Here is a 17,584-nt window from a genome sequence, read left to right as displayed (position 1 = left end):
GCACAGACCAGGGATAGGAAGAGGTGGGCATTAAGACCCAGCGGTGCCCCAGATTTTCAGGCGCCCATTTGGGGCCCTGGCTGTGGCCATCAGCTGGTGCATTCGAAGGAGCTAGGAGCAGGGGGAGGGAAAAAGGAAGGAACAAACAACACCAAGCTTTTTGTCCTGCGTAACGCCCATCGCCCAAGGCTGGGCTGAAAGGCACCAAATGCAGCACCCAGTGGGACCCAGGAGGAGTTAGCTTAGGGCTCTCCACTGCGCCCATCTCCCAGGTGTCTGCCCATGATGTGTGATGTTAGGGGCTGTGCCTTTAAGGGCTGAGCGTCCCAGCCACAGTCCCGGGGAGCTGCTGTGCAGCTCTGGGTGGGGTTTTTGAACCCACAGGCACAGCCAGTTGGAATTGGACCCAGGTGAAAGCAGAGAGCTCTTGTGAGCACGTTCAGTGCCGAGCAATGCCCCCTGTAATTTCCCATCAATGTGTGGAATACATTTTGTTCTGTGCGCCAAGGTACGTGGGAATGTGCACCACCCACAGAAACACCTGCTGCCGGGCATGAGCGCTCTGCTAATCAGCGGGGCAGCATTTGACTCTCTTCTGGGTGGCTGCCCATGCACTCAGCTTCGCGGGAGCCCCGCTGGGGCACCAGCCATGCCTCATTGAGTTGTGGCAGAGGAAGGTGCAAGAATCCCTGCAGCAGGCCAGGAGGGGGTTGAACCGCTTCTCAGCCCCCCCCCCATGCAGGCTACACCCAGGTGGGAGCTCTCAGCTGGGCTTCCCCAGTCACACTTCCCCCCTCCCTTCCCAGCACTGGCCTCTGCTCCGCCCCTTTAAGGCTCTCACGCCTCTGCCCCCGTTCCCAGCTCTGCACCTGGGCACTGGCGTGCGGCCTGCGTGCGTTCGCCCTGGCGATGGGACGCTGCAGACAGAACCCCGGGGAAAGGGGGTTCCAGCCCCACTGCCTCCTGCAGGTAGACTTGCTCCGGAGGGCTGGTGCGTTCCCAGCCCAGCCAGCGGCCCCTCCTGCGCCCTTTAGCATCATAGAACCATAGAGCTGGAAGAGACCTCAGAAGGCCATCAAGTCCAGCCCCCTGCTCTAGGCAGGACCAATCCCGACTAAATCAACCCAGCCAGGGCTTTGTCAAGCCGAGACTTAAACCCCTCTAGGGATGGAGACTCCACTACTCCCCTAGGGAACCCAGCCCAGCGCTTCACCACCTGCCTAGGGAAATAGTTTTTCCTACTATCCAACCTGGGCCTCTCCCACCACAACTTGAGCCCATTGCTCCTTGTTCTGCCACCTGCCCCCACTGAGAACAGCCTCTCTCCATCCTCTTTGGAACCTCCCTTCAGGACGTTGAAGGCTGCTCTCAAATCCCCCCTCACTCTTCGCTTCTGCAGACTAAACAGACCCAAGTCCCTCAGCCTCTCCTCATAGGTCATATGCTCCAGCCCCCTAATCATTTTGGTTGCCCTCCGCTGGACCCTCTCCAATGCATCCACATCCTTCCTGTAATTGGGGGCCCAGAACTGGACATGATACTCCAGATGTGGCCTCACCAGAGCCGAGTAAAGAGGAATGATGACATCTCTGGATCGACTGGCCATGCTCCTCTTAATGCAACCTAATATGCCATTAGCCTTCTTGGCTACAAGGGCGCCCTGTTGACTCATCTCCAGCTTCTCATCCACTGTAACCCCCAGGTCCTTTTCTGCAGAACTGCTGCTTAGCCATTCAGTCCCCAGCCTGTAACTGTGCTTGGGATTCTTCCGTCCCAAGGGCAGGACTCTGCACTTGTCCTTGTTGAACCTCATCAGATTTCTTGTGGCCCAATCCTCCAATTTGCCTAAGTCATTCTGAACCCTATCCCTGCCCTCCAGTGTATCTACCTCTCCCCCTAGCTTAGTGTCATCCGCAAACTTGCTGAGGGTGCAATCCATCCCCTCATCCAGGTCATTAATAAAGAGGTTGAACAAAACCGGTCCCAGAACTCAACCTTGGGGCACTCCGCTAGAAACCGACCACCAGCCTGCCATCGAGCTGTTGATCACTACCCGCTGGGCCCGGCCTTCTAGCCAGCTTTGCTACAGGACTCCTGGCCACAGCTGGGAAGAAGCCCAGCCCCCATCTGCACCCCCTCTGTGGCGGGTTCAGCCCAGGCTGTCCGCTGTCCGGATTGCGGGGTGGGAACGAGGACGCCCCCTGATTTCACACGGGCTGCGTGGCTTTTGGAGCCACTGGCCGGAGTTTGGGCGGGTGCCGTGGAAGCGACGGGCTCGTGGCTCTTAGGCTCCCAACAGCTGTTGGCCTGTCGTGACTGCGCGAAATCGCATGACATGAATTTCACCTTTTGTCTTTCCAACATTCCTGTTGGCTTCCAGTGGCCAGCACTACAACCCCCTCGGCATTTCCCCTACACCATTCACCCCAAGCACCACACGGATGCTAACGAACCCGGAGCTGCCTGTGCGGGTGGGGTACATAAAGCTCCATAAATCCAGGCCCAGCAAATTAGCCAGGCAGGAATCCGAAGGGAAGATTTTTCAGGACATTGCATGTGGCAAAGGGAGGTAAATACCAACTGAAATGTACCGCATGGGCCAGCCCTTGCAATTCTTGCCTAGCCTGGAGGCAGGCCAAATTCCACAGGAGTTGCGTGAGTTCGGCACTTGATAGCAGTGCTAGTTAAGTAGGGACTAAGGCCCTAATTCTGCAAAGCATGTAAGTCCATGATTCATTTGACATTTCAGAGGGATTTAAGCACATGCCAATGCAAAGAGCTCCACATAGGGAGGAACAATCCATTGCACACATAGGCTGTGTCTAGACTGCATCCCTTTTCCGGAAAAGGGATGCAAATTAGACACATCGCAATTGCAAATGAAGTGGTGATTTAAATCCCCCCTGCTTCATTTGCATAAACATGGCTGCCACTTTTTTCCTGCTCAGAGCTTTGCCGGAAAAAAGCGCCAGTCTAGACGGGGATCTTTCGGAAAATAAAGCCTTTTCCGTAAGATCCCTTATTCCTTATTTTAAGAGGAATAAGGGATCTTTCGGAAAAGGGATGCAGTCTAGACACAGCCATATAGAATGGGAAGCGACTATCTAGGAAGGAGTCCTGCAGAAAGGAATCTAAATATGAGTCAAGCGTGTGATGCTGTTGCAAAAAGAAACAAATATCCTTCTGGGATGTATTAACAGGGGTGTTGTGAGCAAGACACGAGAATATCAGAGGGGTAGGCGTGTTAGTCTGAATCTGCAGAAGCGACGAGGAGTCCTGTGACACCTTATAGACTAACAGAGGGTATGTCTACACTAGCTCGTTAGTTCGAGCTAGGTAGGCAAATGAGGGCAATCGGAGGTGCAAATGAAGCCCGGGATTTAAATATCCCGGGCTTCATTTGCATGTTCCCGGGCGCCGTCATTTTTAAATCCCCCTTAGTCTGAACTCCGTGCCCGCGGCTACAAGCGGCACAGAGTAGGTAGTTCGAATTAGAGATCCTAATTCGAACTACCGTTACTCCCCCTGGAATGAGAAAAACTTCCTGCCTGTCGGGATAGTTAAACACTGGAATAAATTGCCTGGGGAGGTTGTGGAATCTCCATCACTGGAGACATTGAAGAGCAGGTTGGACAGATGCCCGTCAGGCATGATCTAGAGGGTGCTTGGTCCTGCCGGGAGGGCAGGGGACTGGACTTGATGACCTTTCGAGCATGTGAAATGAAGCCAGAGCAAAGGGGAGCAGGTGCCTGCCACCACAATGTGGCCAGGCCAGAGCCCACCAGGCCTCCACCACCACCACCACTCACCTTCTGTTCCAGCAGGAAAGTAAGTGGTGGTGAGTGTGGCCACACAGCTCTGCGAACAAGGAGAATTTTGTGTGTGTAGCCGTACAGCTTAGCAGGAACCCAGAGATCGACTGTTGGAGACACTGCGATTGACCGGTGGGTCCCGATCGATGGGTTGGAGACCGCTGAGCACACCCTGTGGAGCTAGGTGGCATTGCACCCAAGGTAGAGAGAAGCCGAGGTACTGAGATGCTAAATCATATAACCCCAATGTCACGCCACAAAAAAGGGCCAGGAAAAGAACCCAGGTGTTCTGACTCTCTTTCCGATATAGCACCTTGGGGGAAACGCTAGGAGCAGGTGGCATCAGAGCGTGTTAAAAAGGAGGGGGCTGGAAGGGGAGGAGTCTTAGAGGCACTGCGGCTGAGGTTTGCTTTAGCCTGGGTCCTGGCACCTGCCAGGCAAGGAGGTTGATGTGAATAGGAGAAAGTCTGGAGCTGCTAGAAGAGAAATACGGCCCATGAAATAAGTTCCGGGATCAGAAAAGGGCAATAGAAACGTTGAGGAGTTTGGAACGGGTCCCATGTGAAGGGAGATTGCAAAGACTGGAACTTTTCAGCTTAAAAAAGAGGAGACTCGGGGGGATAGGGTAGAGGGCTAAAAAGTCATGACCGGTGTGGAGAAAGTGAATAAGGAAAAATTATTTCCTTGTTCCCATAGCGTAAGACCTAGGGGTCACCACATGAAATGAATAGGCAGCAGGTTTCAGACAAACAAAAGGAAGTTTTTCTTCATGCAGTGCATGGTCAACCTGTGGAACTCCTTGCCAGAGGATGTGGTGAAGACCAGGACTTTAACAGAGTTCAAAAAAGAGCTAGATACATTCATGAAGGTTAGGTCCATCCATACTCATTAGCCAGGATGGGTAGGAACGGTGTCCCCAGCCTCTGTTTGTCAGTGAGTGAGAGGGGAGGGATCACTGGGTGATTCCCTCTGGGGCACCTGGCATTGGCCACTGTGGGCAGACAGGACACTGGGCTAGATGGACCTTAGGTCTGACCCAGCCTGGCCCTCCTTATGTTTTCATATCACAAGCAGAGGGAGGCTGATTTCCACCCGGGTCCCAAAACTTTTTCTCCTGCTCAGCATGGACTCACACGCACCCCGGAGTGAGATCCAAGCGGTTTGGTTTTTGCATCATGCCTCGGCCGGCTCTCAGACTTTCTGCCCAGCCTGCCTTGAGTTTAGCAGCCTCATACAGCAACGCGGACTGGTCCTTGACAGCCCCTGCCTCGGCCTTTGCGGCTCCCCTCTAGCTCATGTAACTTTGTGGGGTGTCAGAAGAGACCGTGCCTCCATCTGCCACAGGCCGGTCCCCACAAGGTGCTTACACGCACAAGGTGCTCTCTGGCCACCCGGCTGCCTGACACACGCATGCAAAACGGGGGTGTCCCTATTTGTGAGTGCAGTGAAATGTGGGTGCGAAAACCTGCCGCCTGGCTCAGCTCTGCCTGGCTTCTTAGGACACTAACGGTCCCAACTACTCATGTTCCAGCCACAGTCCCAAGCCAGGATCCCAGAGTCACTGGCTGGTTCTGCCTAGCCGCCTGGCTATGAGACCATTCAACCACATTAAAAGGGAGGCCAGCTGCAGATACAAAAATGCACCCCTACTTTGTAAATGCACCGCACCAAAACAGCTAGCCCAGCCTCTGGCTGGGTCCGGTCACACGGAGAAAGTGGGGGGGCATTTGCTCATAGAAAGGGCGAGACAGTTAAGGCGTTTTAATGAACTCTTATGTTCTGCAGTAACCTCGCCAGAGTCGCTGGTGTGTCTCCAAGCTCACTCTGGAATGGAGCTTATTGCATTCAGCTGGGTTTTTCACAGAGCCAAATCCAAATGAACATTAAATGGACACCATTAAAATCCCAGGATCTAGGGGACTCTACAGATTAATACATCTGGGGTGCGTCTAGACTGGCAAAAACTTGCCGCCTGTCTGCACTGGCTGCTTGAATTTGCACAAGAGCACTGACGATCTAATGTAAGATTGGCAGTGTTCTTGCACAAGAACTCTGACGCTCCCACTCAGGAAAAAGCCCTCTTGCACAAGTGTTCTTGCACAAGAGGGCCAGTGTAGACAGGGACAGGAATTTTTCGTGTAAGAAAGCCCCGATGGCGAAAATGGCCGCCGGAGCTTTCTTGCGCAAAACCGCGTCTATGCTGGGCACAGATGCTTTTGTGCAAAAGCAAATCTTTTGCACAAAGGCACTTGCCAATCTAGATGCTCTTTTGCGGAAATGCTTTTAACGGAAAAGCTTTTCCGTTAAAAGTATTTCCGCAAAATCATGCCAGTCTAGATGCAGCTCTGGGGTTTGATCCAACGCCTGTTAGGAGTCTTCCTGCTCCCTTCAAAGAAGTTTAGACCAGACCCTTGATTCTCTGTGCACTTTCATTGCACCTGACACTTAAACCGCACTGCAGAGGCATGCGTTTGCGAATGGTTACCTACATAAAACTGCAACAGAGTGTGCGGACCGTGCACAAATATTTTTGTAGCATAAAGACCCGTAAAAAGGTCACTGGCATCTTTAAAAATGGCATGGCCCACGGCCGTGATAGGTCCCGGTCTACTGGCAAAATAGAGTTTAAAGCCAATTAAATGGATTGTGAAAGTGCGGTAAGAGGACCACGCAAGGAATCAGTAAACAGGGGGGCTCTTCTCCGCAGGCCTGGGATGTCATTTGACAAGAATCTCCGAGAACGTTCCAGCTCTATGATTCTATTCTATGATTCTATGATTCTAAGGTTAAGCCACAAAACTTGACCTGTGAAAATGCAAACAGCTGGGCTCTGATTTTCTTGTCCACTGGCAGGGCTCTGATGGTTTCTGAAGAGCTGCGCCTGGTATCCCAGGATAAGCGGGATCACCCTTCGATTCTTTTCTGCCTAGAAGGGCCGGTCGATGCTGCAGCAGGTCGAATTAAGATACGCAACCCCAGCTACATTAAGTATGGAGCTGGAGTCAATGTATCTTAAATTGCATTTCCGCGCCGTCCCACCATGTGGCAACAGGAGCAAACACTCCTGTTGGCTCCCCTTACTCCTCGTGAGGAGCAGGAGTACCGACGCTGACCGGGGCACCCTCTGAATTTGATTTAGCAGGTCTATACTAGACCTGCTAAATCAAACCCCGGAAGATCGACCGTAGCAGCATCAATCTTCTGCGTGGTGTAGACATGCCGGAAGGGAAGTGTGAAAGGCCACGTGTGTTATCAACGCCAAGACATTGATCTGCCTGCTAGTTTCATAAGCGAGACCCAAACGTGACACTGATTCTATCTGCCTGCTGCCTGGCATTGTACGTTAGGGGTCCCCAGCACTGTGCAAGGGGCACAGTATCGAGCCCAAATTGTGGGTGTGCCTTGCCCGTGCACTAACACCGGGCGGGGGGTAGAGGGGTGGTCCAAAATGTCCCCTAAGTCTCCCAGGAGAGGATCCTGCTCTGTGGGACCAGCCTGCTGTGGTGTAACATCCCGGAGAGCCTGGAGAGCCGGGGAGGCGGCTGGGCAAGGCAGGGGCTGTGTCCCCCAAGGGTGGGCTTTGATCCAGGTTTCCCAGCGGTCTGTAAGCCCAGTTCTTGAATCCTCCTTCAGGGCTGGAACCAGCGCCAGACCTTAGGGCAGCTGCGCACTCCAGCTGGGCCAGGCAGCTGGGGCCCGTTACCCTGGCGCCGATCTCCATCGCCGCTGGCATCCTCCGCCAGGGTGCAGGCGCCAGGACCGCCCTCCCCCTCCGGTGCTTCCCTCCCCAGCCTCACTGCCCCCCCCAGGGTGCGACCGCCCTTTGGAACATCCGGGCCCACAGCCAGCTGGCGTTACGGAGCCGTTCTTCGTTCCCTGGGCAGCGGCGGGTTCAGATTTCCACCCCCGGCAGCGGCGCCACAGCAGCAAGGGCAGCCTAGGGGGGTCCTGTCCCTGGTCTGTCTTCGCGGGGGAGAGGGGGGGCCACATCCAGACGGCACCGAGAGGAGGGGAAAGTCTCCCGCGCAGTGGATCAGGCCTGTAGCGCAGGGCGTGACGGGGGGGGGGGGGCTAACGCAGGACCCCCAGCCCCCCAGCAGTTCCGAATATGACAAGGAGAGGCCCTGGCCGGTGGGCAGGGCATCAGGAAAGCAGAAGGGGGTGGGGGCGAGGTGGGGTTGTGCTCTTTGTTAATCCTGCTCTTCCCAGCGAGCGACTGTCCAGCCGCAAGGGAGCCCCCAGCCCGTGCCCAGAAGAGGCTAGAGGCGTAACAGACCAGCCGGAAGTGCCGGGCTTGGGCATCTCAAGGAATGAGCCCCCCCCCCCCACTGCGGCCCCCTCCCACAGAGCTGCCGCCACCTCTTCCCAGGAGACCCACCCCTCTCCGGCGTGTCACCCACCGCCCTGCGAGGCCCCTTTAGAAAGAGTCTCCGTCCGCCCGGCCCGGGCTGGCTGGTGCTGCGGGCTCTCGGGGGCTGGCTGCTCGCCGTCGACCTGGGAGAACAGGGTGGGGCTAGGGGTTCAGACAAGAGAGGCCGGGGGGGCCTGTACGAATTGGAGACTCTTCCCCAGTTCAGCACAGTGAGTTAAAAGCGGCTACATTGACGGGGAAATTCACCCCGGAGCCTTGCGCTCCCTTGAACCCTTTGTGGACACTAACGCTCTCTGAAGCCAACCAAGAATGCACAGGGCTGGGATGGAGGGGTTAGCCCTGGGGCCCGGCTAACCTCGAGGAACCCCAGCGGACTGGCAGGGGGACTCTCCAGTGCAGCACCCCGCCACCTGGCTCTGTGCTTCATGCAGCCAGGAAGAGGGAGGCCGGGGCAGGGGAGAGGGGCCCTTCCCTGCCCCACTGGGTCCCGCCAGTCTCAGCACGGCCGGCAGCCAGCCCCCTGCACTGGGCTCCGGTGGAGGCAAGGGGCTGGCCCAGAGAAGTCAGGACCCGTCAGAGCATTTCTCACGCCCGCAGGAAAATCGCCAGGCGTCCGGCTCCCGGCTCCTCCAGCACGAGCCAGCCAGGCAGCCCCGGAGCTGGAGACACCAAGATGTCCTGAGTCCCAGCCCTGCTGACATGCCGAAGGATTTACAAGGGCCTTTTGCTCTTTCAGGGTGTGAGGATATTTTCTGGCATGCGCCTTGCACAGTTTCTTTGGGAGATGGAAGCAGAGCAGCGGAAAGAAGTTTGGAGTGTCCGGCCTGGCTTGGGAAGAGATCGACAGAAGCAGGTTATGTGCACACTACGAGCTTGGGGCCGTGCACCAGGGTGCTAAGAACCAGAAGTCAAATCAGCATGTCTCACTATAAATCCAATTAGTTTCCCCAAAGCGGGCCTGACTGAGGCCAAGGGGGCTTAGGTTGAGTTCTACCCTAATGGGGCAGAGTTAAGGGGATATCTAGCCTGTTAACTGGTAGAATGGAGAAAGGGCCCAGGAAGGAAGTGCAAGGAGAAGAGAGCTGAACCGAGCAGAGGCATTCATGTGAGAAGACAGGCATGCCAGGCTATGCCCTGTTCCGCGTGTACACACGCTCAGCCTCGCACTCATCGGACTAGCATAAGCACAAATGGCAGTGTACCCGCAGCGGGGATAGCATCAGGGAGGCAGGGCTCAGCTGTAGAAACCGACCTGAGCCCAGTGAGTTTGTGCTTGGCCCGGCTCAGCCATGCCCCCGCTCCACGATGTTACCCCCTGCTATCGGCTCGGTGAAAGTGACGAGGAGCAGAGGAGGGGAATCACACCCCTAACTCACAGTGTAGAAATTAGTGGCCTCTTCTGTGAAAATGTCCGACGTAGTGCTATTAAACTGGTGCCCTCTGGCAGCCCAGGAGGAGGGGGAGAGGAGATGACGCCTTTCAGAGCTGTGATTTTACAATCTCCAGCCACACACTCATGAAAGAGTTTTAAAACGAATGTTAAACTCCGGCCCTGTCGACCAACAGCCCACTCAGAAAGGGACCATACAGCCCTGGGAAAAGGCTTCATGACCACGGGAATGGCTCCTTCACAGGTCGGATGTTCTGTTAATAGCTCTGCCAGGCTTTTCACTTGTAAGTTAACTAGCTCCTCTCCGGAGGAAGCCGAGGGACAGGGGCAGGAAGAGGCGGGTGGGTGGGCATTAAGACCCAGCGATGCGCCAGATTTTCAGGTGCCCTGTGCAGCTGCATATTCTGTGTCTGGGTAAGGATGGCCCTGGGATTAACACTCCCCCCCCCCCCAGATCTCCCCTCACACACAGGCTGTTTGCGAGCCCTCTGCCTTTTGGGCACCAGCCCATTCTGCTTGGCAAGTTTGGTCTTGCCCGTTAAAGACACGTAACGGACAAGACAATGTTAGTGCTGATCTTGGCCTCATTTGCCCCAGTGGAACTCTGCTGATTTCAGTGGCGTTACTCCTGATTTACACCGGCTACCCGATTCGGCCCCACAGACCCCACACTGGTGGGAAGTGGGAAGTTTTGGGCAGGCCTGGCTCAGAGACCCCCTCGCCGAGGGGTGGGTTTCACATAGTCCCCCCTCCCTCCCCCCGAACCATGTCAGGCTCCATTTCCTCCTAACCAGCAGAGCTGAGGCGAGGGCGTGTAAATATCTGGGCAAGGGAAAAGGATGAAGCAGCCAACGCTGGGCACTTGAAGGGAGAGAGGGAGAACAAGTGAGACGCCAAGGCTGGAACTGTCCTTTCCAAGTCCCGAGGTGGGAGGGGGATGTACGCACCCGCCCAGGCACCATGCCTGGGAATCCGGCCCCGAGAGGCCTTAGGACGAGAAACGCCCAGCGCGCGAGGCACCGGAGACAGGACGAAGTTCTGGAGATGAGGGGAGAGGGGCGTATGGACGGCGTATGGGACTGGTCCTGCCTTGGGCAGGGGGCTGGACTTGATGACTCCTGAGGGCTCTTCCAGCTCTATGGTTCTATGACTGACGCCAAACAGAGGGATTGGAATTAGAAGCGTTATTTGAAGTGTGGATTTTGATGGTGCACGCCGCTCCTCGGCCTGCAGTGTGTGCGTGTGTGGCCTCCGGCTTGCCTGAATCCGGCCCCCGAGGCTCAGGGCTCCCCCCAGCATTGGGGAACCCCCATGGATGCTCCATCCCCCGGCAGGGCTGGAGCACACAAAATCTACTAGGCCGGGCCCTCCGTAGGCCCTGGTGTGTGAAGGGAACATGGGGAGAGTCTTTCTGCTTCCCAGTCGGGGGCCACGTCAGTGACGGGTTTTTTGGTTTTTTGCTTCTCACGTGTGTGCAGCCCCCGACTGATTTTTCTGTGGGCCAGCGGCTCCCGACCCTCCCCCCCCCCCCCCGGCAAAACACAGAACCTTAAGGGTCTTATTAGAGACGATCCCAATCCACCTGGCAACTCTACCTGCCCGACGCGCACTCCTGAGCCGGGCAGGGAGTTGGCAAGTCCCAGTGGGCTGCTCCCTGCCCCAAATCCCTCAGGCCCTGGGTCGGGTGATGCCTGGAGTCCGGTCCACATCTCACAGCTGGGCCAGAGCTCCAGTCAGGCCTCGGAATCCTGTGGCAGCCCGGAGGCCTCTGGTCACTGAGTGACTCGGAGACCGGGAGCGTGTTGGGGGTTCGGGCCCCAATCCAGCGCAGCTCTTCGGTGCTTCAGCGAGGCTACTGGCAGGCCAGCCGGCCGCAAAGCAGACGCGGGCGTGTTTTGCTGGAGCAGGGCCCTGTTCGGTACACGATCTGCCTGGGAGAGCAGAGACGGGTCGCTGGCTAACGTGCCCTTCAGACAAGCCTAAGAGTCTCTCTCTGGACCAGATCCCCGTAGCCCCGTCACTGGGGCTGACCTGTTCCCACCGGCTCTGCGGGCTAAGTGGGAACGCCCAGCAGCCAAGGCCTCACTGCTGCGCCAGTCCTGCTCTGCTCTGGGCTACGGGGGACCTGTCCCGCAAGAGCCCCGAAGCAAGGAAAACGGGAGGGAGCTCAGTGACTGTCCAGCGGAGGGAGCCAATGACCCAGCGGAGCAAGAGCTGCCCTGGGCTGATCACTCGCTTTCCAAACTTCAGGGACCACAGGAGGAGGGATGGAAAAAACCTTTATCCGTCTGCCATCAGCTGGGCCACCCCTGCCAAGGCTGGTGCCCTCTGCAGCCCAGCCCCGCTGCCCCCAGGGGGGAATGGCCGCTCTGCACACGGGGCAGAACCTGTGGTCTGGTCCTTTGGGTCCGGGGGAGCTGGCAAGCTGGAGCAGGCTGGGAGGGAGGCACAGGGTGGAGGCACCTGCCCCTGCTCCATCCGAGGTCTCCAGCCCATGAGAGCCCCTCACCACCCGGTGAGTGGGGGCTGGGAGCTGAGCCAGGAGCCGGTGGCTGGGAGGTGGCTGGGGCAGCCAGACCAGTGCTGAGCTGGGAGAGGGGTATGGGGGGGGGGGGGGAATGGGGCAGCTGGAGCCCATGTGCAGCATGCGGCTGCCTAGGGCATGATGAAATTTGGTGCCCCAAGTTGTGTGGTGCCTGATGTGGCTGTGGGTCTTGTGAATGGGCAGGATCAGCCTTGGCCATCAGCGGAGAGTCTGGAACAGCCTTCCCAGGCGAGCTGCGGGGCCAGAAAAGCTACCAGGCTTGGAAACGGAGCTTGCTTCCTTTACGGGCGTGGGGTGACGAGGCTGCCTGCAGCGACACACCACGGATCTGTGGCAGCGAGCAGCAAGGCTGGCCAGGAGCCAGTGACGGGACACTAGCTGGGGCAGGCTCGGCGTTCCTACCGAGAATCTGTCCCTTGTGTCTGGTGGATGGGTCTTGCCCACGTGCTCAGGGTCTATCTGATCACCAAGTTTGGAGTCAGGAAGGAATTCCTCCTGGCTTCGATTGGCAGAAACCCTGGAGGTTTTTTTGCCTTCCTCCATCCAGCCCGGGGCACAGGATACTCGCAGGGGTGTAAACTCAGTAACGCGGAGCCTTTAGACCAGGCTGTGAGGCTGTCAGTAGCTCAGAGGGGAGGGTCTATCACAGGAGTGGGTGGAAGAGGTTCTGGGGCCTGCAAGGCACCGGAGCTCAGACCAGGTGATCAGCACGGCCCCTTCTGCCCTTAAAGTCTGCAGGTCACATCTGGGGTGCACAGAGGAAGCCTGCTCCAAAGCCAGCTGAGCTCAATGGCTGTCTTTTCACGGACCCCAGTGCTGGAGGCTGAGTGTTCTGGCCAGGTGTTAGGTGAGGGGTGGGTCCATGCCGCCCATGCCACACCACCCTGTCAAAAGCCTTCTAGCCTGGCCTTCCATAGCCCTGCTGCTCTAGTCATGGGCAGCTGGCCCTCAGAACCTCCGTGGGGCTGAGTTTATGCCCACGGAACCATTCATCCCGACCGCTGTGAAGCATCCCGCGAGGGACTTGAACCCGAAGGACCCTATCTGGGACCCGTGGCAGCTTGAAGGCCAGGTCGACATAGCCCTCCAGGAGGAAGTGGGCATCATGGGTGGAGAACACTCCTTGTCCTCCAGGCTATTCCCGTTGGGGTGTGCCCCAAATGCCCTTTGCTGGACCCCTGCCCAGCTCCTGGCTGGAGCGATCATTCAATGAGGGGCTGTGAAGGGGACCGTAAGGGGACCCTGGGTCCAGGAGCAATCACAGACATTGGCACCATCAAGGGTTGTGTGAAAACGTTTCTTCCATTCCAAAATGGTTCCCTGTCTCGGGTCTTTCTCGTTCTCAAGTTCGCTGGCGCCCAGGCACTTGTGTTTGCTAAAGGACGGCTTTGAGCACCATGGGGCTTGGCCTGACCACAGCTCCGTTCACATCTAGAGAGTAAGTCTTGATTTACCCCCCTTCCGCCCGCCATTCAAGTGAAATCTGAATCAGGCCTAGAGGGGGATAAGTGACATGCCTCCAGTCAAACAGGTAATCAGTGGCAGAATCAGGAACAGAACCCAGGATTCCACCCTTCCACAATCTCTGACAATGAGCCAGATTCTAGCCCCAGTTTTGCCTGTTTTCTATGCAGTTTTGCCATAGAATTTCTGACGGTTACTGCAGATTCACAGCAACTGCGCTTGATTAAAGTAGATTCTCTTCCCGGGCTGGCTTCTCACGAGCCCCCCGTGACCAGAGATATGCTTGCCTGCCTCACCTCTGCTCTCTGAGGAAAAATTTGGCATCTGGTTTGTCTCTGCTGCCAGACACACTCCCAAAGGTAATGCCTGGCTCTCTGGATGCGCTTCCTGCCACACTAGCCGAAGGGGGGAAAGAAAATAGCAATTGGGAAGCCTGAGGGTAGAGCAGAATCCAGGATCTCTATGGGCCCACGCTAGGACGAAAGCAGAGACCTCAAGATAGCTTGGCACTGGGAATGGTTCAGAAAAGGGCAACAAAAACGGTGAGGGTTTTGGAACAGGTGTCATCGGAAGAGAGATTAAAAAGACTGGAACTGTTCAGCTTAGAAAAGCTGACTCAGAGGGGATATGATAGAGGTCTATAAAATCATGACCAGCATGGAGAAAGTGAATAAGGACAAGTTATTTATTTGTTCCCATAACATCAGAACTAGGGGTCCCCAACTGAAATGAATGGGTAGCAGGTTTCAGACAAACAAAAGGAAGTATTTCTTCACACAGTACAGAGCCAACCTGTGGAACTCCTTGCCAGAGTATGTTGTGAAGACCAGGATTTTAACAGGGTCCAAAAAAGAGCTAGAGAAATTCATGGAGGTTAGGTCCATCGATGCTTATTAGCAAGGACGGGCAGGAATGATGTCCCCACCTTCTGTTTGCCAGGGGTGACAGGGGAGGGATCACTGGTTGATTCCCTGTTCTGTTCACCCCCCTTGGGGCACTTGGCATTGGCCACCGTGGGCAGACAGGACACTGGGCTAGAGGGACCTTTGGTCGGACCCAGTCTGGCCGTTCTGATTTTCTTAGGATTGTTTATCTACACCACTGAGCCGATGGGCCACATTCTCACCTGATGTAAATCAGCACAACCCCCTGGACTTCCATGGACCCCTGCGAATTTACAACAGCTGGGGGTCTGGCCCCACATCTTGAGCCCACAGAACATCAGGAACATTGGCCCGTGGCTCCAGCGCAGGTTGGCACGTGCCGTGTGTGGCCCTAGAGCTTGGCGAGGGACACATCTCGCACAGCCCATAATACACGCCTGCCTGTCAACTCCCCGCCCCTTACGAAAGCGTGGAATGGAAACAGAGAAAAGTGATTTGACCCCCATGTGCGAGAGCTGAGTAGCCCTTTTCCCCTTAACTCTGGCCACTTCTCCAGCAGATTCTGACTGTGACCGTGAGCTGCTCCGGGCACAGGGCAAGCTCTAAGGTAGCCCTGCTGGCTGAGAAGGCAGGCAGATGGGTCTGACCGCCTTCCTTTCCTCGTCATCCCGCGCTGGGCGTTGGCTCTGGCTGCCATCACAGCTGTCCAGGGGAGGCCCAAAGGAGAGGGTTAAGGAGGCCAGCCCCTTCCCCCAGCCTGAGAGCAACAGCACACATGGTCTGGCTGAGCAAGTTGGTTCTTTCCTGGGGGATCAGCAAGAACAGCTGGAAAGAGCAAAGCCAGAGCCTTCGGATCGCAGGCTGCTCGCGGCCCCCCAAAGCCACGTTGCAAACACCCCTTTGGCCCAGTGAATCCCAGGAAACTGTACGGAATAGAGGAGTCTCAGAGGGGTGGCCGGGTTAGTCTGTAACTTTAAAAACGAGTCGTCCTTAGAGACTAACCAAACTATACAGAGTCGGGAACTTTTGTGGGCAAAGCCCACTTCCTCAGATGTGTTGGAGAGGAAATAACAAAAACCAAGAGATCTATAGAACAGCAGCAGAAGTACCTGTCAATGGTAGGACCCATGTTAATGGGGCTAATTAAGTGGCCTGGATATGTCCCAGGCATAGCTTTGAATGTGAAAATGCAGATGTTAAAGGCAGAAGAAATTAGAGGAGTTCACCGAAGTAGAACTTCCCTCAGGCTACGGCTGCCCTGTGGAGCTATTTTGGGATACTGGAGGTGTCCTAAAATAGCTATCCCGCATCTTAACGGCACACCTGAAATATAACGGGCTCGCTATTCCGACGTTCCTGTAAACCACGTTCCATGAGGAGTAAGAGACGTTTTGGAATAGCGCGTTATTTTGAAATTTGGCACTGTGTAGACCGCGCCAAATGACAAAATCAGCTATTTCGAAAGCGACTCGAAATAAGCGATGCAATTTGTGTAGCCTAAATTGCGCAGCTTATTTTGCACTCTGGGCGCAGTGTAGACACACTCTCAAAGAACTGCAGTTGACTTGAGGTGTGTCTACACTGCACCGTAACTGGAAAGTAAGTGAGCGACACACACGGCATCTCTTATTTCGATGCTATTTCAAAATAGCGTATTGCCTCGTTTGGTGCTGTCTACACCGCACCAAATTTCGAAATAAAGCACTCTTCATGGAACGAGGGTTACAGGGACGTCAGAATAGCAAACTCGAAATAACAGGCTTGCTTTGAGGACGCGGGAAAACTATTTCGGGATACTCTGGTATGTGTAGAAGCCTTGGCCCCGACTGCCCCAACTTCCCCACCCCAGCAGAATAGCGGCGCCTAAACAACGGGGTAGCCAATATTCTGCACACAAGATTTCAGTGCTTGGCTATGGTTCACCCACTCCTCTGGGCTCCCGTAAGATAGCATTGCTTCCCAGCTCTTGCTATGCCACAGAACTGAACCCCAGCCCGGTCTGGATAGTCTCAAACTCCTGGCCTTCCTGGACCCGCTTTCCAAGGGACAGTCCAGCTACGTGATCCATCTCCCTTCCCCAACGCGAGACGGTCGATAAGAGCATGTCACACGCACACTGTGCTTTGCCTCTTCCCGGTTTTACATCCACTGGCTGAGCTAGCCCTGCAGCACCGCGGCAGGAGGCAAATACTCGCCCCGCTGGACAGACGAGAGCGAGCGAAAGATGAGAGGTGCCCCGGCGGCAGGGATCAAACAGCAACGTTTGTGTCGGCTGCCGCGAATTAACCCTGGCCTCTCGTTTTGCCTTGGTCAGTGCCGCGACCCCTAGAAACAAACCATCTGGCCCCGCTCCAGCTAAAATGCCCCCTTTCATGCCTCCCGTATCCTGGGGCAATAAAGTTGGCAGCCGATGATTATTTTGCCCCTCCGGCTCGCTCGGCGGCCCGGCTGCCCTCTCCGGGAGCAGCTTTCCCCGCCGCTGCCGAGCAAGGAAGGCAAACCGCAGCGCGCCCCGTACCTTGTTTCCTCCGTCTGTCCTGCCGGAGCATTTCCACAGAGTTGATGAATAACAGCAGCATGCAAAGTCTCCGCTGCATCTGGGCAGGAGGAATGGAGTGCCGGAAAGGAATCAGACCATCCAGGCGGCGGGCGAGCCTCCTGCCGGACGCAGCCCGAGCAAGGGCAGCGGAGGGAGAAAGCGCCTCTTGCAAACGCAGGGCTCACAGCATCCCCGGCGCGGCTCCAGCCGTCACGCAGCGCTGCGGGGAAGGGGGCATGAAGGGAGCCTCGAAGACCCCGGCTGTTCCCCGTCCCCAGCGGAGATCATGGTGCCACAGAAGTGGTAGTCGGTCCGGGGAGCACTTCCTTTATATGCAGAGCCCAGCCCCCCACCCGCACACCCTTCCCCAGCCCCCCCAGCACCAACCCCACTGGCAAGCAAAGCGGCTGGAGTTTACCCCTCGGCTCCACCTCAGCTGGGACCCGACCCACCCTGCTGCACAGTGCTTGTACCTCTGCCAGGCTGGAGAATTCAGGTTCCGCGCAGAGTCCACTGCTCACACTCTTGGGGTGGAGTCAGGGAGATTAACCCTGGCTGTGCCGGCAAGCTTTATTTGG

At 56.2% G+C, this 17,584-nt stretch overlaps 1 protein-coding gene across 1 annotated transcript in view; it reads right to left on the bottom strand.

Annotated features, from left to right (window-relative positions):
* RSPO4 (R-spondin 4) overlaps positions 1 to 17,383 on the bottom strand; it is a 29,696-nt gene extending 12,313 nt beyond the window's left edge. Inside the window, exon 1 of the mRNA XM_075900895.2 lies at positions 16,986 to 17,383. Within this exon, the coding sequence (XP_075757010.1) occupies positions 16,986 to 17,064 (79 nt within the window). The 5' untranslated portion in view covers positions 17,065 to 17,383. The remainder of the gene's footprint in view (positions 1 to 16,985) is intronic.
* Positions 17,384 to 17,584: the final 201 nt, after the last annotated feature.

The sequence above is a fragment of the Pelodiscus sinensis genome, chromosome 17 (genome assembly GCF_052426305.1).
Source record: "Pelodiscus sinensis isolate ZL-2025 chromosome 17, ASM5242630v1, whole genome shotgun sequence".
NCBI classification, from domain to species: Eukaryota; Metazoa; Chordata; order Testudines; family Trionychidae; genus Pelodiscus; species Pelodiscus sinensis.
This window is presented reverse-complemented; position numbering and strand designations above follow the sequence as displayed.